At 41.2% G+C, this 22,532-nt stretch overlaps 1 protein-coding gene and 1 long non-coding RNA gene across 3 annotated transcripts in view; one reads left to right on the forward strand and one right to left on the reverse strand.

Annotated features, from left to right (window-relative positions):
- The window catches only part of ETNPPL (ethanolamine-phosphate phospho-lyase), a 40,070-nt gene extending 25,651 nt beyond the window's left edge, over positions 1–14,419 (forward strand). The window contains exon 13 of one of the 2 annotated variants that reach the window (XM_019417025.2): positions 14,120–14,419. In XM_019417025.2, coding sequence (XP_019272570.1) covers positions 14,120–14,149 — 30 coding nt within the window. In that variant the 3' untranslated portion in view covers positions 14,150–14,419. Of the gene's footprint in view, positions 1–8,909; positions 9,250–14,119 lie in introns of those variants that run through there. The other variant, XM_019417034.2, reaches the window with a different exon arrangement.
- A 368-nt stretch (positions 14,420–14,787) lies between these two features.
- LOC109247884 (uncharacterized) lies at positions 14,788–17,411 on the reverse strand. Its single transcript, XR_002071880.2, has 4 exons — positions 17,226–17,411; positions 16,685–16,923; positions 15,404–15,490; positions 14,788–14,922 (listed from the first exon to the last, which is right to left on the reverse strand). It is a non-coding gene; the product is annotated as an uncharacterized LOC109247884 (long non-coding RNA).
- Positions 17,412–22,532: the final 5,121 nt, after the last annotated feature.

Raw genomic sequence — 22,532 nt, forward strand, 5'->3', positions numbered from 1 at the left:
TCAAATTCCAAGAAAGGACATCAAGCTGAAGTAGAAGTGGGGAAAATTCAAGACCTCCTGATGGCTCTGAAGCAAGGAATCTATGCTTTGATGAGTCTACCTTTTGTTAGTTTACTCAGAGACATTTGATATATTTTTAGTGCCATAGCAAATAACATCGTTTTTTAAATTTCATTTTCCACGTATTCCTGGCATTTAGAAATAAAGTTGATTTTTGCATATTGACTTTATTTTAGCAAACTTGCTAAACTTACTTGCAAATTCCAAACGTTTGTCCATTCTTTTGGATTTATACATATATTTCATCTGAGAGTACAGTTTTACTTATTCCTTTGTGTGATGCCTGTGTATTTTTCATCAATGCTCCCGTCTTCTCTTTATGGAATTCCTTTAATTATGTGTTCTCTTAAAGCCACTTTACATTATCCTTTGGATTTCATTGTTGATTTCCTTCACATCAATAACCACTCTATGTTTTGTTATATCATTTTATTGTATTTTACTTTTTTTTCTATATTTTCCCCAAGTTTTTATTTTGAAAAATTTTCAACCTTCAAGTAAGCTTCATATAGTAATGCAAATTCTATATATCCTTCACCTGGATTCACCAATTGTAATATTTTGTTCCACTTAGTTTTCTGGCTATATACTATTACACACAAACTTTTTGGCTTTGGCTAAGCCATTTGAGCCATATGAGATTTAGTTGCTGATATCAAGTCAACTTACCTTAAATGTTTCACCTTGTTTTCCCCCCTAAGTAAGGGAATTCTCCTATAAATCAATTATTATATTAGAGATATTTAGCATTAATTTATAACATTATCTAATATTCAACTCCTATCCAAATTTCCTAAACTGTGTCAATACTGTCCTTTATAACCCTTTTTTTAAAAAATTCAGAAACCTATCAAGGATCCTGCGAAGCATTTAGTTGTCACTTCTGTTTAGTCTTTTTTAATCTAGAATATTTCCCTATTTTTTTTCTCTCATCACATTGGCATTTTTGAAGATTCCAAGCCAGTTGGACGTGTTGTAGAATGTTTTCCAATTTGAACTTGTATAATTTTCCTCATGACTAAATTCACATTAAACATTTTGGCAGAAATATTACATGGGTGATACACTCAGATTTATTTTCAAATGTGAAACTAATCTGAAATTAACTCAACTTCATCATGATGCATTGTTTTATATATAGACTATATGTAGAATTCTATATACATGCATTATATATTTTATATTATATTTACATTCATACATAGAATTTCAGAGAGAGATATCTCAAATATATATGTGTGCAAAAGTCCTAGACGAAATTCTGGCAAACCAAATATTTATTTATTAAAATCCAATAATGCAATCTTGACTGGAATTTTTATCTTCTTCCTGTTCAATACAGAGACTTCAGAATATTTTTTTTTCATTTATATCTCTGAATGTTACTGTTTTGTGTTATGTCTATAATTTTAGGCATATATATGTGTATATACATATGAATTATGTTTTATATATGTATTTTTAGTTGTTCTTCATTTCTTTCTTCCCCCTTCAATTATTTTCCTTTTTTCTTATAGAACAGTCTTTTAGTATTTCCTTCGGAGTGGATCTTTGGTGCAGCTCTTTTGTTTGATCAATGGATAAACTGTAGGCCATAAATGACTGAATGAAGTACCCCCCATCCTTAGAGGCAAAGTCGGGACTGGCAGCCACGTAACTCTCACTCCTGGGCTGGTGCTTTTATCTTCACATCATTTTGTTTGTTTATTTTTAAACGTGTCTTTATTTATTTTGAGAGATAGAGATAGAGAACAAGTGGGGGAGTGGCAGAGAGAGGGAGACAGAGAATCCCAAGCAGGTTCCATGCTGTTCAGCTCAGACCCCAATGTGGGGCTCAAACTCACAAACTGCGAGATCATGACCTGAGCCAAAATCTACAGTCAGACACTCAACCGACTGAACCACCCAGGGGCCCCTCTTCCACATCATTTATTTTATTTTATTTTTTATTATTTTTTTTAATATATGAAATTTATTGTCAGATTGGTTTCCATACAACACCCAGTGCTCATCCCAACAGGTGCCCTCCTCAATACCCATCAGCCACCCTCCCCGCCCTTCCACCCCCCATCAACCCTCAGTTTGTTCTCAGTTTTTAAGAATCTCTTATGTTTTGGCTCTCTTCCACTCTAACCTCTTTTTTTTTTCCTTCCCCTCCCCCATGGGTTTCTGTTAAGTTTCTCAGGATCCACATAAGAGTGAAACCATGTGGTATCTGTCTTTCTCTGTATGGCTTATTTCACTTAACATCACACTCTCCAGTTCCATCCATGTTGCTACAAAAGGCCATATTTCATTCTTTCTCATTGCCACGTAGTACTCCATTGTGTATATAAACCACAATTTCTTTATCCATTCATCAGTTGATGGACATTTAGGCTCTTTCCATAATTTGGCTATTGTTGAGAGTGCTGCTGTAAACATTGGGGTACAAGTGCCCCTATGCGTCAGTACTCCTGTATCCCTTGGGTAAATTCCTAGCAGTGCTATTGCTGGGTCATAGGGTAGGTCTATTTTTAATTTTTTGAGGAACCTCCACACTGTTTTCCAGAGCGGCTGCACCAGTTTGCATTCCCACCAACAGTGCAAGAGGGTTCCCGTTTCTCCACATCCTCTCCAGCATCTATAGTCTCCTGATTTGTTCATTTTGGCCACTCTGACTGGCATGAGGTGATATCTGAGTGTGGTTTTGATTTGTATTTCCCTGATGAGGAACGACGAGCATCTTTTCATGTGCCTGTTGGCCATCTGGATGTCTTCTTTAGAGAAGTGTCTATTCATGTTTTCTGCCCATTTCTTCACTGGGTTATTTGGTTTTTGGGTGTGGAATTTGGTGAGCTCTTTATAGGTTTTAGATACTAACCCTTTATCCAACATGTCATTTGCAAATATCTTTTCCCATTCTGTTGGTTGCCTTTTAGTTTTGTTGATGGTTTCCTTTGCTGTGCAGAAACTTTTTATCTTCATGAGGTCCCAATAGTTCATTTTTGCTTTTAATTCCCTTGCCTTTGGGGATGTGCCGAGTAAGAAATTGCTACGGCTGAGGTCAGAGAGGGCTTTTCCTGCTTTCTCCTCCAGGATTTTGATGGTTTCCTGTCTCACATTCAGGTCCTTTATCCATTTTGAGTTTATTTTTGTGAATGGTGTGAGAAAGTGGTCTAGTTTCAACCTTCTGCATGTTGCTGTCCAGTTCTCCCAGCACCATTTGTTAAAGAGACTGTCTTTTTTCCATTGGATATTCTTTCCTGCTTTATCAAAGATTAGTTGGCCATACTTTTGTTGGTCTAGTTCTGGGGTTTCTATTCTACTCCATTGGTCTATGTGTCTGTTTTTGTGCCAATACCATGCTGTCTTGATGATTACAGCTTTGTAATAGAGGCTAAAGTCTGGGATTGTGATGCCTACTGCTGTGGTCATCTTCTTCAAAATTACTTTGGCTATTCGGGGCCTTTTGTGGTTCCATATGAATTTTAGGATTGCTTGTTCTAGCTTCAAGAAGAATGCTGGTGCAATTTTGATTGGGATTGCATTGAATGTGTAGATAGCTTTGGGTAGTGTTGACATTTTAACAATATTTATTCTTCCAACCTATGAGCACAGAATGTTTTTCCATTTCTTTATATTTTCTTCAATTTCCTTCATAAGCTTTCTATAGTTTTCAGCACACAGATCTTGTACATCTTTGGTTAGATTTATTCCTAGGTATTTTATGTTTCTTGGTGCAATTGTGAATGGGATCAGTTTCTTTATTTGTCTTTCTGTTGCTTCATTATTAGTGTATAAGGATGCAACTGATTTCTGTACATTGATTTTGTATTCTGCAGCTTTGCTAAATTCATGTATCAGTTCTAGCAGACTTTTGTTGGAGTCTATCCGATTTTCCATGTATAATATCATGTGATCTGCAAAAAGTGAAAGCTTGACTTTATCGTTGCCAATTTTGATGCCTTTGATTTCCTTTTGTTGTCTGATTGCTGATGCTAGGACTTCCAACACTATGTTAAACAACAGCGGTGAGAGTGGACATCCCTGTTGTGTTCCTGATCTCAGGGAAAAAGCTCTCAGTTTTTCCCCATTGAGGATGATGTTAGCTGTGGGCTTTTCATAAATGGCTTTTATGATCTTTAAGTATGTTCCTTCTATCCCAACTTTCTCGAGGGTTTTTATTAAGAAACGTTGCTGAATTTTGTCAAATGCTTTTTCTGCATCGATTGACAGGATCATATGGTTCTTATCTTTTCTTTTATTAATGTGATGTATCACACTGATTGATTTGCAAATGTTGAACCAGCTGCATCCCAGGAATGAATCCCACTTGATCATAGGGAATAATTCTTTTTATATGCTGTTGAATTCAATTTGCTAGTATCTTATAGAGAATTTTTGCATCCATATTCATTAGGGATATTGGCCTGTAGTTCTCTTTTATTACTGGGTCTCTGTCTGGTTTAGGAATCAAAGTAATACTGGCTTCATAGAATGAGTCTGGAAGTTTTTCTTCCCTTTCTATTTTCTGGAATAGCTTGAGAAGGATAGGTATTATCTCTGCTTTAAATGTCTGGTAGAAATCCCCTGGGAAGCCATCTGGTCCTGGACTCTTATTTGTTGGGAGATTTTTGATAACTGATTCAATTTCTTTGCTGGTTATGGGTCTGTTCAAGCTTTCTATTTCCTCCTGATTGAGTTTTGGAAGTGTGTGCGTGTTTAGGAATTTGTCCATTTCTTCCAGGTTGTCCAGTTTGTTGGCATATAATTTTTCATAGTATTCCCTGATAATTGCTTGTATTTCTGAGGGATTGGTTGTAATAATTCCATTTTCATTCATGATTTTATGTATTTGGGTCATCTCCCTTTTCTTTTTGCGAAGCCTGGCTAGAGGTTTGTCAATTTTGTTTATTTTTTCAAAAAACCAACTCTTGGTTTCATTGATCTGCTCTATAGTTTTTTTTAGATTCTATATTGTTTATTTCTGCTCTGATCTTTATTATTTCTCTTCTTCTTCTGGGTTTAGGGTGTCTTTGCTGTTCTGCTTCTATTTCCTTTAGGTGTGCTGTTAGATTTTGTATTTGGGATTTTTTTTGTTTCTTGAGATAGGCCTGGATTGCAATGTATTTTCCTCTCAGGACTGCCTTCGCTTCATCCCAAAGCGTTTGGATTGTTGTATTTCCATTTTCGTTTGTTTCCATATATTTTTTAATTTCTTCTCTAATTGCCTGGTTGACCCATTCATTCTTTAGTAGGGTGTTCTTTAACCTCCATGCTTTTGGAGGTTTTCCAGACTTTTTCCTGTGGTTCATTTCAAGCTTCATAGCATTGTGGTCTGAAAGTATGCATGGTATAATTTCAATTCTTGTAAACTTATGAAGGGCTGTTTTGTGACCCAGAATGTGATCTATCTTGGAGAATGTTCCATGTGCACTCAGGAAGAAAGTATATTCTGTTGCTTTGGGATGCAGAGTTCTAAATATATCTATCAAGTCCATCTGATCCAATGTATCATTCAGGGCCCTTGTTTCTTTATTGACCATGTGTCTAGATGATCTATCCATTTCTGTAAGTGGGGTGTTAAAGTCCCCTGCAATTACCACATTCTTATCAATAAAGTTGCTTATGTTTGTAATTGTTTTATATATTTGGGGCTCCCGTATTCGGCGCATAGACATTTATAATTGTTAGCTCTTCCTGATGGATAGACCCTGTAATTATTATATAATGCCCTTCTTCATCTCTTGTTACAGCCTTTAATTTAAAGTCTAGTTTGTCTGATATAAGTATGGCTACTCCAGCTCTCTTTTGACTTCCAGTAGCATGATAAATAGTTCTCCATCCCCTCACTTTCAATCTGAAGGTGACCTCAGGTCTAAAATGAGTCTCTTGTAGACAGCAAACAGATGGGTCTTGTTTTTTTATCCATTCTGATACCCTATGTCTTTTGGTTGGCGCATTTAGTCCATTTACATTCAGTGTTATTATAGAAAGATATGGGTTTAGAGTCATTGTGATGTCTGTAGGTTTCATGCTTGTAGAGAGGTCTCTGGTACTTTGTCTCATAGGATCCCCCTTAGGATCTCTTGTAGGGCTGGTTTGGTGGTGATGAATTCCTTCCATTTTTGTTTGTTTGGGAAGACCTTTATCTCTCCTTCTATTCTAAATGACAGATTTGCTGGATAAAGGATTCTCGGCTGCATATTTTTTTCTGTTCATCACATTGAAGATTTCCTGCCATTCCTTTCTGGCCTGCCAAGTTTCAGTAGAGAGATCCGTCACAAGTCTTATCCGTCTCCCTTTATATGTTAGAGCACGTTTATCCCTAGCTGCTTTCAGAATTTTCTCTTTATCCTTGTATTTTGCCAGTTTCATTATGATATGTCGTGCAGATCGATTCAAGTTACGTCTGAAGGGAGTTCTCTGTGCCTCTTGGATTTCAATGACTTTTTTCCTTCCCCAGATCAGGGAAGTTCTCAGCTATGACTTCTTCAAGTACACCTTCAGCACTTTTCCCTCTCTCTTCCTCCTCTGGAATACCAATTATGCATAGATTATTTCTCTTTAGTGCATCACTTAGTTCTCTAATTTTCCCCTCATACTCCTGGATTTTTTTATCTCTCTTTTTCTCAGCTTCCTCTTTTTCCATAATTTTATCGTCCAGTTCACCTATTCTCTCCTCTGCCTCTTCAATCCGAGCTGTGGTTGTCTCCATTTTATTTTGCAGCTCATTTATAGCATTTTTTACCTCCTCCTGGCTGTTCCTTAGTCCCTTGATCTCTGTAGCAATAGATTCTCTGCTGTCCTCTATACTGTTTTCAAGCCCAGAGATTAATTTTATGACTATTATTCTAAATTCACTTTCTGTTATATTGTTTAAATCCTTTTTGATCAGTTCATTAGCTGTCGTTATTTCCCGGAGATTCTTTTGAGGGGAATTCTTCCGTTTTGTCATTTTGGATAGACCCTGGAGTGGTGCGGAACTGCGGGGCACTTCCCCTGTGCTATCTTGAATAACTTGCGTTGGTGGGTGGGGCCACAGTCAGACCTGATGTCTGCCCCAGCCCACCGCTGGGGCCACAGTCAGACTGGTGTGTACCTTCTCTTCCCCTCTCCTAGGGGCGGGATTCACTGTGGGATGGCGTGGCCTGTCTGGGCTACTTGCACACTGCCAGGCTTGTGGTGCTGGGGATCTGGTGTATTAGCTGGGGTGGATTGGCAAGGTGCACAGGGGCAGGAGGGGCAGGCTCAGCTCGCTTTTCCTTCAGAGGTCCGCTTCAGGAGGGGCCCTGTGGCACCAGGAGTGAGTCAGACCCGCCGCCGGAGGGATGGATCCGCAGAAGCACAGCCTTGGGTTTTTGCACGGTGCAAGCAAGTTCCCTGACTGGTTCCCTTGGGAATTTTGGCTGGGGGATGGGCGAGGGAGATGGCACTGGCGAGCGCCTTTGTTCCCAGCCAAGCTGTCATCCGGGGCTCAACAACTCTCCCTCCCGTTGTCCTCCAGCCCTCCCATTCTCCGAACAGAGCTGTTAGCTTATAACCTTCCAGGTGTTAAGTCCCGCTTGCTGTCAGAACACACTCCGTCCGGCCCCTCCACTTTTGCAAGCCAGACTCGGGGGCTCTGCTTTGGTGGCGGGCTGCCCCTCCACCCCGGCTCCCTCCCGCCAGTCTATGTAGCGCGCACCACCTCTCCGCCCTTCCTAGCCTCTTCCGTAGGCCTCTCATCTACACTTGGCTCCAGAGAATCTGTTCTGCTAGTCTTCTGGTGGTTTTCTGGGTTATTTAGGCAAGTGTGGGCGAATCTAAGTGATCAGCAGGACGCAGTGAGCCCAGCGTCCTCCTACACCGCCATCTCTCTTCCACATCATTTAAAAATCTTGGGGTCAGAGGCATACAAGAGTAATCAATTGACATAGATGGTTGAATCTACTAATGAAATGTTGTAAAACCAGTTAGTTTGATAAATTGGCTTTGAAGTAATAGAAGCAAAAGAAAAACACAGTTTATCTGTCAGTAACAGACACAAAAAATATTAATTAGGAAAACTCACTCAAGCGACACGGTAACAAAGATACAATAATTTTACTAGGTAATATTGACCTGAACATAACAAAACATTGGCCACCAAATGCTGATTTATGCATCCTTGCTATTTTTTATACCAATAACAATATCATCTGTGAACTGAAATGCAGCTGCCCCAGGGAAAGTAGAAATCCAGGATGCATTTTTTCATTCCCTAGAGAGAAGAAAATTGCAGCAAAGGGGTGCCTGGGTGACTCAGTCCATTGAGCGTCCAACTCTTGGTTTCAGCTCAGGTCATGATCTCACAGTTTCATGAGTTCAAGTTCTGAGTCAGGCTCTGCAGTGACAGTGTGGAAGCAGTTTGGGATTCTCTCTCTCCCTCTCTCTGCCCTTCCCCCACTCTCTCTCTCTCTCTCTCTAAATAAATAAATAAATAAATAAACTTTAAAAAAAAAAGAAAGAAAATTGCAGCAGTAACACAGGATTTGAAGGGGAAATGAGACTATGGGAGCAGAAAACGCAGATTTAGAAAGCAAGAACGATTTGCAGGGAGCTGTGATCCCTTAACATTTGTTCCTTCAGAACACCCTGAGGATTCGCTGATTGTAACCATGCCCCCTCATGCCTCACACATAGTTTCTGATCTCCTTGGTATACGAATTTTAAAAAGAAAAAGAGAGAAGATGAGGAGATAAAAAATAATCACCCATTCCTTTCAAATATTCAATAATTTGGTTTTGTTTTTTATTAATAATATTGCTGTATGATATTCCTGAGATTACTAACCTATGGTATCTATCTAGATTTTAAGTTTGTTTCTTTTCCTTTTTTTCTTACAGAACTGCTTCTTTACTTAATCCCTCTTTTCTAAAGGGTTTCAATCAAACAGATTGATTTTATAGAAACACCAATTTCCTCGTGATGTTCTGATTCAATCACCCAGTCACTCCCACCATTGCCCAATGGGGTAATGAAAAAATGGCCATAGCAGCAGGGATAAGAGCTATGCATAGACTCAGCAACATAGACTTCTGCTCACCAAGGTCAGTCTGGCTACAGCCACACCCGATTGCCCAATCTGCCAACAGCAGAAGCCAATGCTATACTTCCAGTATGGCACCATTCCCAGAGAATTGGCCAAATGCTGAGTGGCAGGCTGATTAAAGTTTACATCTTCAACCATGGGAGTGATAGTGCTTTATTTTCACTGGAGGAGATAGTTGACTCTGGATACGGATTTTCCTTTCCTGCCTCAATGCTTCCACCAAAACTATCATTCATGGATTTCCAGAATAAGTCCACTGTCATGGTACTACACACTGAATTACTTCTGACACAGGAGCTCATTTCACAGAAAATGAAATGTAGAGAAGGGTCCATGATCATAGAGTTCACTAGTTTTCCCATGTTTTCCATCATCCTGAAACAATTAGCTTACAAGAATGGTGGAACAGCCTTCTTATGACCCAGTGATGGTGGCAGCATCTTGCAAGGCTGGAGAAATGTCCTTCAGAATGCAGTAAATGGTCTAAATTAGTGGACAATATATGGTGTTCTTTCCCTAGAATTCATGGGATTGGGAATCACAGGGTGGACATGAAAGTGAATCCTCTCCCTATGAGCTGCAATGATCCACTAGAAGAATTTTTGCTTCCTAGCCCCACAAGTTTAGGCTTCGCTGGTTGGGAGGTCTTGGTTCCAAAGCGAATAACACTTCCACTAGTGGACACAACAATGATTCTTCCTAAAACTTGAGACTGCCAGCGGCCACTTGGGTTTGTCATGCCACTGAATCAACAGGCGAAGAGAGTGGTTACTTTAATTCATTGGGATGACTGATACTGATCATTAAGGGAAAATAATGCTGCTAGTACACAAAAGGGATAAGGAAGAGTATTTCTGGAATGCAAAGATAAACATCATCCGAAGATTTTTAAAAGTGTGTGTCAGGGGTGGATTTTGTATCCTTTTTTGGGGAAAGAGATGTGTGTTTGAGGTTGTATATGGCATAGCTGTGTCATGGTCAGTGGAAACATGAAGCTGCTACTGTCTTTATTTGAAAATTAAATACAGTTTAAGGAGATGTGCATAGGTTCCAAGTTGAGGACGGAGGGACTGGGGTGGTTTTGTTTTGGATTTGGGTAGGGCGCAAAACAGACTCAGCTTTGAGACTGAGGGAGGCAGTGAAGCATCAGTCACTTTGTAGCTGACACCCATTGTCACTGCTATGCTGACTCACCTCCTTGGTGTGAGGCAGCAACTGGGCTGCAACTGCCCCACTTCCCCTGGGTCCCCCTTAGCTCCTCCAACTCCTGGGCCTGAGCTACGTGTTGAGTTCATGATGAAGGACCCAGCTAATGCATGACACTCATACCGTTAAAGTCAGAGGCAACCAAAACCAACATGGGTTTCAGCCTGTCCTCATGGGCTTATTCTTTGGATTCCGGATCTTGTTCTTTACACATTACATCTGCCTTCTCTTTCCAAATAAATGCTTGTCCTGCCTTGCAGAGATTGCACCACAATTGCATAAGGTCAAATCCCTGTAACAAATCCTTATAAATGTAATATAAGCATAAACATATGTGCATGTATATGAAAAGCAGACTTACTGGGATATAGATATATATATATATATGTATATATATATATTATGTATATATTATATTATATATATATATCACATATGTCATATCTATATATAAAATACATATACATATATATCCTGGTGGTTTTATTATTAGACCATGACTGATAGATGATACAAAGTAGATCTTCTTATCATAATGGAATTAATCTAAAAATCCATAACAGAACGATTACAGGAAAATCACCAAAACACTAGGAAATTAAACGGCACACTTTTAGATCATAGCAAAAAGAAGAAGTCTCAAAGGACATTAGAAAAGGTAAATGTTGAACATCAAAGATACCACATTTTTTATACTACTCTATAGCACCTAGAATGTATTAATACATTCTCAATTAACTGAAGGATATCTTAGGTGGGGTTCCCCAGAAGCAGAGCCTGAGACAGGAATTCTTTTGCAAATGATTTATTGGAGGAGCATTCAGGAGGAAGGGATTAAGGAAGCAAGGGGAGAGGAGAAATCAGGGAAAGAGGCAGCAGAGCTATCCTTACCAGGACCCCACTGGTGTCTTTGGAGCATGTATGGCACCAGTTAACCCTGCTTCAGACAAGGGGCCCTGGCCTTTACAGGATCATGCAGTCATTAGCTACAAGCCAAGGAGGGGGCTGTTTCCAGACATCTCTGGGATAGCCAATTCCCTTGGGCAGAGGTCAGTCTTCTGGAGAAAGGGGAGCGCTGAGTCGTTAGCAGTCAACACTTAAGAGTAGTTGGAGGCTTGGGGGGCCTGGGTGGCTCAGTCGGTTGAGTGTCCGACTTCAGCTCAGGTCATGATCTCACGGTTCGTGGGTTCGAGCCCCGCATTGGGCTCTGTGCTGATAGCTCAGAGCCTGGAGCCTGCTTCGGATTCTGTCTCTCCTTCTCTCTCTGCCCCTCCCCTGATAGTGCTCTGCCTCTCTCTCTCAAAAATAAATAAACATTGAAAAAAAAATTAAAAAAAAAAATAAAGAGTAGTTGGGGGCTGGTTGTCCTAGCCTAATAAAAGGGGTCAGTCTGGACAGGGCATCAGCATCACCCATTAAAAACCCATTAAAAAGGGTTTCCAAAGAGATTTATTTGTTGTGAGACCTCTAATCCATTTTCTTTTATTTTGAGACAGAGAGGCATGATCCTTCACTAAGGTGTCTGAGCATATAAATAGCATTTTAAAACATGGCTTCCTTCTACTGGCACAAAAAACAATTAGAAAAAATTCTAACAAGAGAGCTGCTGTGCAATGGGAACCACAAGAAACCTGTCTTTACACTAGACACACACCTAAGGAAACAGTGAGATATGTGCAGTGTCACCCCAACCAGGCAGGAGCCAGAACTTGTCTTCCAGCTCTGCCACTTAATCACCCTGTGACTTTAGTGAATCATTTGTTTTTTCAGAATCTGTGTCTTCAGCTGTGAGATCAGAATAATCTCACTGATGCTCCCTACTTCCCAGGAAGTTGTGAGAGGGAACTGAAATATACATACGGAGGGTGCTCGGAAGCCCGAGGTTTTGCTAACTGTAAGCTCTGAGTACCAAGTTTGAAAACACCCACACAGATGACTGGGTTGCTGAACAACTGTTGATCCTTCCCCAAAGGCTGAGGTTGAAGAAACCACAGAGAGGAAACTGAGAACTTCTCTGGGTGGGGGTGGTTTGAACTTGGGAGTCTGAAGGTGGGGCAGGGTGGTCCGGGAAGGAGGCCCACCAGCTCAGCTTGGTGGAGAAAAGGGAAAACAGGAGGGGAAACGGGCTCTGCACTGGCTCCACCCTCGCCATCACCTTGGGCCACACAGTGAGTGCCTTCAGACCTCAGCTCCAGAGGTCCCCAGCACTAGTGTCCGGGTTTGAAAGGTCAGTACTTGGAAACTGAGAACTATAGGTGGAACTAACTGACCTCAGGTGGTTGTTTTCCCACCTCTCTTCCCCTTCAAACCCCTGCTGCACTCTACCTCGGGCTCTCCCACCCCCATCCAGCCCCGCTACCTGCGCTTGAGGGTTCTGAACTTGTTCCAATTGCGCTGCCCCACTGCTCTGGGTATTCTTGTATACATCTCCGTTTGCACATCGAGGTAGTTTCTGCTGAGTGTGTGCTTAGGCGTGGAATTGCTGAGTGCTTAGGGTATCTGAATGCTCAACTTAGGTAGATAATGCCAAACTATTACCACCAAAGTCGTTACCCCAGTTTGTACTCCTACCAGCAACTTGCAAGAGATCCCGAAGATCCGCCTCTTCTTCAGTATTTCATATTGTCAGTAGTGCTGTTCATAACAGGAAAAACCTGGAAACACACAGATGCTCCCAGCAGTTGAGTAGATTAATAAGCTATGACCTATTTTCAGAGCAGAATATCATACAGCACTCAAAAATGATGAACCACAACGTACACACAACGCATTTTTTAACGATGCGTTTAAATATCAAAAAGAAGCACACCATAAGCAAAGCAGTTAGTGCTGAACACGGGATGAGGGGGAAGGATGACGAAGGATAGTTTGGTAGGAGGTATTGTGTGGTTAATTGTAAGTTACTCTCAAGGCCCTAGCTCTCAATTTAGTGGTATGTTCTCAGGTATGTATTGCATTATTTAAAGTAGCTGACTGAATGACTAAAGACCATGCACGAAGCAATGATGAGGCTATGTCACAAACCAAATATTGTGTTCATTCAATTCTATACACTTATACATGTAAGTTTTTTAAATGGAAAAAAGGACAAATGGATAGAAGGAAGAAACCACCAAACGTTGAGAACTAAACAGAAATCACTCAACACTGTGGCTTGCCTGTTGGTTGGGTGTTTGTGCACATCTATTCCTTTGTGTCCCTCAGGACTTTGCCCCCTTGTGCCAGTTCCAAAAGGTGGGCGTGCACATCCAGAAAAAATCTTCAGAATACACTAACTCCTTAATTTTACAACCCATTCCTGGGCCCGCACAATCTCTAAAATAAAAAAAGTGGCAGGGAGAGTTTGCTCTTGTTTTGCATCCAGTAGAAACAGAGGGGGGAAAAAATGAATCCTTTCCTCATAGCAGTGAAAATGGGTGTTCTCAAGTCTTGGTGGTATAGTGATCACCTGGTGGCTTTTTAATATGCACCTTCCTTAGACATTTATTTTCAGGTACCAGCATTTTTAACCATCATTCCAGATCATTCCGATTCAGGTAGTCTGAGGACCATGTTGTGGGAAATACTGGGTTAAAGAATGGAAACAAGAGGAGTGTTTGTATAGCTAAGGAAGTTGCCATTAAGGGGTCAGTAAATGGGACAATTAAGAGCCAATTTTATTGTGAACATATAAAACCTTGTAAATTATGAGTGAATTAGGGAAATGACTCTCTTCCTTTTCATGTGTTTAATATGTATTATTTCTGAGAATTTGTATTGGTCCTTGGGAGATGTGTGTGTATGTTTATTTTCTAACAGGTACCTCATGGACACTTAAAAGTATACTAGCACGTCTGCAAATCTTATCCTGACAAGGAGACCTTAAAAAGGATTAGACTTGAACGCGTCTTCTGGAATGACATGCCAAGAGCACTGCACACCATCTGAAGCCAAGTCAACTAGACATGGCTGAACGTAATTTTTTCCCCTTTGTACCAAATATAATGGTGCAGAGTGACCCTTAATGTGGAAGGGAAAACTGGCACTTGGATTTCCAATAACATTAAAATATTCCCAAATTTATCTTTTTTTAATTAAATAAACCCAGTCATTCCAGGATTTTCTCATAGAAACCTATTTCCCAAGCATTGATTTTTTTTTAATTCAAGGTTAATTATGTATGAAATATAGTTTATACATGGTAAATTTCATCCATTGTAAGCATATGGATTAACAGTGTCTTTCATATTTGGCAAACATATATGAAGAGTACAGAAGTAGCCAGAACCCCTTCTTTCTGGTCTATGGCCAGTGTGTGTTTGATTCCAGGAGCCATGGTTGTCAGGATAAACTATATGTTTTATGTAAAGTCTCAGAGAGGTAAGAATATTTGAGTTCTCTACAGATTTAAGTGGTGCTTCTGGAGTTTATATTCTGTACTATTCGGCTCTGGCTGCCATAACAAAATACAATAGACTAGGTGGCTTAAACAACACCAATTTATTTTCTCACAGTTCTGGAAGCTGGAAGTCCAAGATCAGGCTAGAAGAAGCATGGCTGGTTTCTAGTGAGTCCCTCTTCCTGTCTTACACGTAGCTGCTTTCTCACCGTGGCTTCACATGCTGTGGAGAGAGAGACAGCAAGCTCTCTGGTATCTCTTCTAATGAGGGCACTAATCCCATCATGAAGCCCCCACCATCGTGACTTCACCTAAACTTAATTATCTCTCAAAAGCTCCATTTCCACATACCATTACACTGGGGGTTGGGGTTTCCACATACAAATTTATTGATGACGGAGTCTATAGTATACCCACAGAATGTATTTCTGGCTCAAATCTTCAGACCTATACTGGGTTTGGGAGGCTAGGGGCAAAGAATCTCCTACTTCTACAGAAGCACTCAGAGAAACTCTTTGCCTATAATCAAGTCTTAATGGGGAAATGTGAGGATCAACTCTTTCTGTGGGCAACACAAGAGCTGGGTGGTTTTTTTTACCCCTTTCTAGGTCAAAAGGTGTCAGGTTGAGACTTCACGTCACTCTTCAGTGTCATGACTGGGGTCAAGAGGCAAAGTTCTATCCTTCAGAAAGTCAGGGCCTTACCTGCCGTTGAGTCCACAGTCAGATGCATGACAACCTGAGGTTAATTTGATCATCTTTATTATAACCATTGAGGTCCTGATGCACCTGCTTTAAAAGGAGCAAGATGATGAATTTTTTCTGATATTCCAAGTTATAAAAATAAAGCTCAGAAAGTCAAGATGGCTCTGATGTATTAAAAAATAGGGGCACCTGCGTGGCTCAGTCAGTAAAGCATTTGGACTCTTAATTTCAGCTCAGGTCATGATCTCACCATTGTGAGATCGAGACCCGACTCAGGCTCTGAGCTGGGCTTGGTACAGCCAGCTTACGATTCTCTCTTAATCTGGGGCGCCCGGTGGCTCCATCAGTTAAGCGTCTGACCTCGACTCAGGTCATGATTTCATGGTTCATGAGTTCAAGCCCCACGTCAGGCTCTGTGCTGACAGCTTAGAGCCTGGAGCCTGCTTCAGATTCTGCCTCCCTCTCTCTCTCTGCCCCTCCCCACTCATGCTCTATCTCTCTCTCTCTGTCCTTCAAAAATACGTAAACATTAAAAAAAAATATTTTCTCTCAATCTCCCTCTGCCCCTTGCCAACTTCCACCTGCTTAAGGTTCTCTCTCCCTCTCTTTCTGCCCCTTCCCCACTTGCACGCGAGTGTGAGCTCTCTCTAAAAAAAAAAAAAAAAAAAAAAAAAAAAGAATAAAGCCTCTATAGTTGGTACTTTACACGTAGTTGGCCTTCCCAGGAAAATGTGAAAAGTTGTCACTGTTACCATGAACTGCTTTGGGATCCTCAAACAAAATTAACAATTTAAGTATTCAATAGAAAAAATATCCAGTGAATAGACAAAATTCTAACTGAACCCTCAAACTGAGTCACTTTATCTCTACCAAATAATTATCATTAATAATAATGATCATTATTATTAAACAGGAAATCTGTAGCTTTGAAAAGAAAACCTAAGAATTTCTCTCAAATCTTCTAATGTTTGGGATCCAAACATAAAGAATAATTTGAATAAAAAAGTTTGCCCCCAAAAATGCATGAAATCCTTTCATTGTGATTGTTTCCATGTGCCTTTCTGAGAGCTTCACAGGTCAAATCCAAGAATGATAGAAAACAGTCTTTTTTTTTTTTTTTTTTTAAATGGCATGTTTGCATTAGATAGTCCTCCATTAGTTTTATATCTGATCTGGCTTGATTCTGGGTGTTATAACTGGGGAGTGCAGGCTGACGCGGCCCCCCCGAGAGGGAGCTGCTGCCAGTCAGGGGGAAGAGAAGCAGAACATTCTCTAACTTACCAGATGCTTAGGATAGGCAGTGAAACCTCCAAATGAAAGGGCAGCAAAATTTTCTTATCTCCACCCCATAATGAAGTCATAAAAGTCTTGACTTTCCCTGATGTGTAGCCATGTGGTTTTAAACAGTGCATGAGTTTGGGTTTTCCTACAAGCAGACCTTGAGACAAAAACCTGGGGATGGATAGTTTGCTTTGGAGATAATCCCAAGAAGCAGAAGTGGGGAAGTGGGGAATCTGAGCCTGGGAAGTGAGAAAAAAAAAAAAAACAATAAGGAAGGAAACACCGCCCTCATGTGGGGTTTGTTTCCTTTCAAAGTACTTTGAAATGATTAGTTAAAGGCTAAATATGAACTCGAACACACTCCATGATTTATAATTTTTGTCTATCTTTCCTTCTAAAAATATTTCCATGCTGGACCTGTTGTTCCTATATCCATTAAGAATATCCATTGGACTGGTCTCCCACCCCAGCCTTTCCTGGAGTGTTTTATCTGGCTTGAAAGCTTATGACTGAGATGTAAGTCCGTGTGGTAAATACCAACCCAGAGGAGCCGTTTTAAAGTCCATCTGCACTATGCTAGAGGAGGAAAGGAGAGTCGGCCGGGCTCCCTGAAGGCCTGGAGGCACGCTGAGGTGACACAGGCATACTCATCGATGCCTTTGGCAAATATTTCTTGGATTCTTCCCACGTTTCTGCTTAGGATCAGCCCCTGCCAGGAGAAGCAGATGTAAACAGCACAATGACAACACAGGGTGGTATGTGCTGTGTCATCAAGATGCACAGAGAGTGTGCTGGGATCACTGACAAGGGGAGCAGTTGACTTTGTCCAGGGCAGTGCAGAAGTCCCCATAGGCCAGGAGATACGGAAAGAAGGGCATTTCCCAGACAGAGAGGGTAGACACCCCTTCCAGACAAAGCCGGCATTTGCAAAAGCCCAGGGTCTAGAGTGAGAACCAGCGAAAGAGAAAGGGAAGAAGGAAGACCAGAGGACAAAGAGAAGGGAACTGCTATGGAAGGAGACGAAGGAATTATAAAGGGATGTGGACATTATCTCCTAACCTGTGAGGAGGCCTTTGAAGAGATTTAAACAAACAGATTTGCACTCTATAAAGATCTCTAAGGTAGCTGCAGGGTTGAGAGCAAGGAGGTGCGTCCGGCGGTAGGGGAAGAGGGATTGGACGGTCGGTTTCCTTCACTGCTATAACAAACTAGCACAAATGTAGTGGCTTAAAACACAAATTTATTCTGTTAGAGTCCTGGAGGTCAGAAGCCCACAGTGAATCCTACGAGGAGCCTTCTGCGGGCTCCAGGGTAGAGTCTGTTTCCTTGTCTCCTCCACTCTCAGAGACCACCTGCTTGGCTTGGCTCCTGGTCCAACTTCTTCCACCTTCGGAGTGCTTCACTCCAACCTCCAGATCTCATCCGACCTCGTCCTTCTTTGACCTGCTGGCTGCCCTCTTACTAGGACTCTTGCGATTACATAAGATTCAGTTGGATAATCTAGGAAATCTCCCCATCGCAAAATCCTTAATTTAGACACATCTGCAAAGTCCCTTTGGATATAAGGCAATATTCACAGTTTCAGGCATTGGGACAGAATATCCCTGGGGGACCATTATTCAATCCACCACAATGATAGTTTCCAAATGAGAGACAAGTCAAATGAACCCCTAAAATACATGGGAATATCTTAAAGTAAGGGAGCTCTAGGGAGGAAGACATTTTTTTAATGTTTATTTTATTTTTGAGAGAGAAGGAAGAGAGTGCGAGTGGGGGAGGAGCAGAGAGAGGGATACAGAGGATCCAAAGCAGGCTGTGTCTGTGCTGACAGCAACAAGCCCAAGGCGGGGCTTGAACTCACGAACTGTGGGATCATGACTTGAGCAGAAGTCAAATGCTCAACCAACTGAGCCACCCAGGAACCCCGGGAGGAAGAATATTATGTTTGATTTTTCTTTTTACCAATGCAGAATGAGGGACTTATTACAACCAAAAAACAAATGTGCTCAAATGAAAGGGATTAGTATCTTAGATGTTCTAGCTTTTTTTTCTCTTCTTATCCAATGCTTTCTTTATATGTGTGTGTTCATTATGTAAGCGCTGGGATTCCAGGACGGCACTGCCTACAAATCATGCAAAATGTAACAACGTCCTCCCCCATGAGATTTTGTTAATAGCATTCAAGGTAAGTAATGTAGGGGAAACACAGTGATATGTAGGTGTTCAACTATTTCCCTTTGAGATCCTTGAGAGCACTAGTTGATCTGATTCATATTTTTATCTCCCACAGAGTGGAGCACAAATTCAACACTAAACATTTGTTCAGCAACCCAGCGTGCCTTCCTTCTTCCTTCATTTTAACAGTGCTAGATTTTCGCACGGATACCCAACACACACACACACACACACACACACACACACACACTGGTGTAGCCAATCAGTTTTCTGTTCCCTGGCCCACAGTCCGTGGACCATTGGCCTAAGCTGTTCCCAGTACAGTGAATGCTGCATTAGAAGAGTTGTCCTCGTATGAAGACATGAATCTGGAACTTCTATGGACATTTAACCAGCATGAGGAGAAATGTAATATCTCGATGGAGAGAAGCACATTGCTGAATCACGAAAAAAAAAAAAAAATCAACCCTAAAACTTGCTCTTCCTCTGGATATTCCAGTTACGTGAGCCAATAAATCCTTTTTGTTCACTAAGCTAGTTTGAACTGGGTTTTCTATTTTGCAAGCTAACATTTTCTAACAGGTACATATATATTCCTTGCTGAATGTGAACGAATAAATGAATAGCAAGAAAAACCACTTAATTACAACATTTCTTCTTAATGCTACTTAGAACATTTGAGTGTTGATATCATCAAAATGCCTGCTTTTTTTTCCTGGGCTTTTCATAACTAGGAAAATATGGTTACATAATTTTAGAATGACATGGGTCAAATAGAGATCTATAGATGTGGTTTTCTAAATGGAGAGCTTGAAGGGCAGCAATCCCAACTAGATTGCTGAGAATTAGGGTCCTGGTCTTGGAGGAGATTTTGCACGCTAAGCACCTCGGTTTCCCCTAGCTTAACTGAGTTTGGAGGTTGCCTTTGAGGGACTGACGGAGATGATGAGGGTGTCAAGGCCACTCTCTGATGCCTCTAGTGGCTCAAAGATTGCTCCTTACTCCCTTTCAAACATCATTTAGTGTAATGTAATATTAAATAAGGAAAGGGTAAAATCAGTTGCAGAACTGAAAAAGAATCCAGTCCCCAGGTCACTTATAATTATGTTGAAATGGCAACTAAGGGAAAGTACCTTAAAGGAGGGAGAAGGAACAGGGTGGGATTCCACCCTCTGTCCCCCAGTCCTTCTCCCATCACCAATTCAATTTACTTCCCTCTGTTTCTGTGAACATCCATGTGGGTAGAGAACTGAGCATTTTTGAGTCCTGTAAAATAACACAACTGGGGGGAGCCTGGGTGGCTCAGTTGGTTAAGCATCTGACTCTTGACTTAGCTCAAGTCATGATCTCACAGTTCGTAGGATCGAGTTCCGAGTCAGGCTCGGCGCGGACAGCATGGAGCCTGCTTGGGATTCTCAGTCTCTCTTTCTGCCCCTCCCACACTCATACTCGCACTCACAGGAGCCTGTCTCTCTCTCTCTCTCTCTCTCTCTCTCTCTCAATAAATAAACTAAAAAGAAAAAAAAAAATAGAATTGGCCTAAACCACCTACTTGGTGACCTAAGAAAGCCCTCCAAATTTCAACTTTTTTCTCCAGATTCTTATCTATTCTGCTACTCTGCCTGATTTGTCAGTTGGTCTTACTCTAGCGACTCTCAGAAGAAAGTGCGAAATATAGTCCACCCCACCCTGGGCTGATTCATGGCTCTTTGTATTTGTGCATATGTCATGAGATCAGCCTGTCAAAGTAACTGCTGGAATTTTGACTGGGATTGCTGAATCTATATATCACTTTGGGGAGAATTGACATACATCTAGTATGCCTCCATTTATACAAATTGAAAGCTCAGAAAAACTAATTGATAGCGTTTAGATATTGACAAATATCTAATTCTGCCTCTTGCTAGTTGTTGCATTGGTCTTAGATACATTAGTGAGTCTCTCTCTCTCTCTCTCTCTCCCTCCCTGGCCCGATCCGTTTTCCCATTTGTAAAACGGAGCTCATACCTGTATTACAACATAGCAAACAGTGCACAGTCCAGCGCTCAGCACATGCCAGAGAATCAAAAAACGCTGGTTTCCTTCCCTTCCCCAACCAGCTTTAGTACGATCAGCCAGAGAGGAGAGGACAACCTCTATGAGGGTTACGTATGCCAGAGTCCCTGGTCCGTAGCCTTGGACTTACACTCTGTCCTGTACAAAAGGAATGTTGACTGGACAGTGAGGTTATCTCCTGCTCTTTCTGGAAATTGTGACCTCTGTTAGTTTCATCACCGAGGTGTAGGGCAAAGTGATACTCGTTCGATAGTGCTTATCTCTAAACCAGCTTTCTGCCAGAATCACCAACTGCCAATGGGCTTTCTCCCCGCCCCTTTCTCTCTGTCCTTGGCTCTAGAGAAAGTCAACAGGTAGCCTTTGACCCCTAATGGTAGGCACTGCCAGATTGTATCAAACGCTGGTAGAGTTTTTTAAAAAATTCATTCTGAATTCACAGCACTTTAAAATAATGCCACAGAGCACCTGTATGTCCTTCTCAGCTTTTAGGACTTAGTTATCAGCATTAGCCCCTTAATAATAAAAATTAAAACAATAATATTTAAGATATTTTGACTGATTGCTATATATGCCAAGCATTTTGCTTAGCACTTCATGTGTTATTTTATTCACTCCTCACATGATAATAAGTATTATTTTTATCCCCCATTTCATAGATCAGTAAACCAGATCTTACCCAATGTCCCGTAGCTAGTTAATTGTGGAGACCCTTGTTGTATATCTAAATTTGTGTACTGACAAGTTTCAGACTGAAATAGTGGATGTGCATACACACTCATGCATACAAACTGGCTCATATGCCATAGCTTCTCTTTCTGCATTGAATGACGGTCACAAACGTGGTATGTTCTCCAACCTGTGTAATTTTTTTTTTTTTTTTTGACTGATGACCACATATATCAGAGCACTAACAAATCACCATGTGGAGTTCCCTGCTCAGACTGGCTCAATGAGTATTAATTTCTCGTGGAAAGATGAGATGATAGAGGAAGACGAGCACACATCTTACAGCCCCAGTTATCACAAGTGCATTTTATAGCCAAATCGTTCCACATCTGAAGGAAAGAAAATTACCACCTGTGCACAAAAGTCGTTGCTGGTTGAGAGCTAGAAAAAGCAATTGTCTGTGGTCACAAGAAATACCTGACTGAAAGCCAATCAGGCCCTCTGCTGCAAAATTTGCAACTGGAACAAAGAGCAGTTCGAGTTCCTCTGTTTAGCCAGAAATTTAACACATAAACTTGGGGGCTGTGAGGGAGCAATGCGCCCCGCCCAATGCCCAGAAAGGCAGAGAAAGCTGTTCATCAGAGAAAGAGCAGTGAAACAGTGTGCAAAGAGAAGTAGAAAAACGAGGTTATGAGAAATAACTCTGACGGCTTGGTGGCTCCCCCATCCAGCCCCTCCTGGAACTCACTGCATTCCTGTCCTGGGTTCCTCAAAAGTCCCGTTAGGCTTTTCATTCATATCCATAGGTAGTTGGTTGGCTTTTGTCTTAAAGAAGTTTAAGCGTGGAAGAGGGGTTTAACAAGGAAACCACCCCCTTCTCCTACAGTAAAGCTTGGAGAGTTTTCATTTGTCAATCCTTCCAGCAGAGCCTCTGAGCTTCCCTCAGTGACTA

Source organism: Panthera pardus, unplaced genomic scaffold (assembly GCF_024362965.1).
Source record: "Panthera pardus isolate Hobbes unplaced genomic scaffold, ASM2436296v1 HiC_scaffold_13, whole genome shotgun sequence".
Lineage (NCBI taxonomy): Eukaryota > Metazoa > Chordata > Mammalia > Carnivora > Felidae > Panthera > Panthera pardus.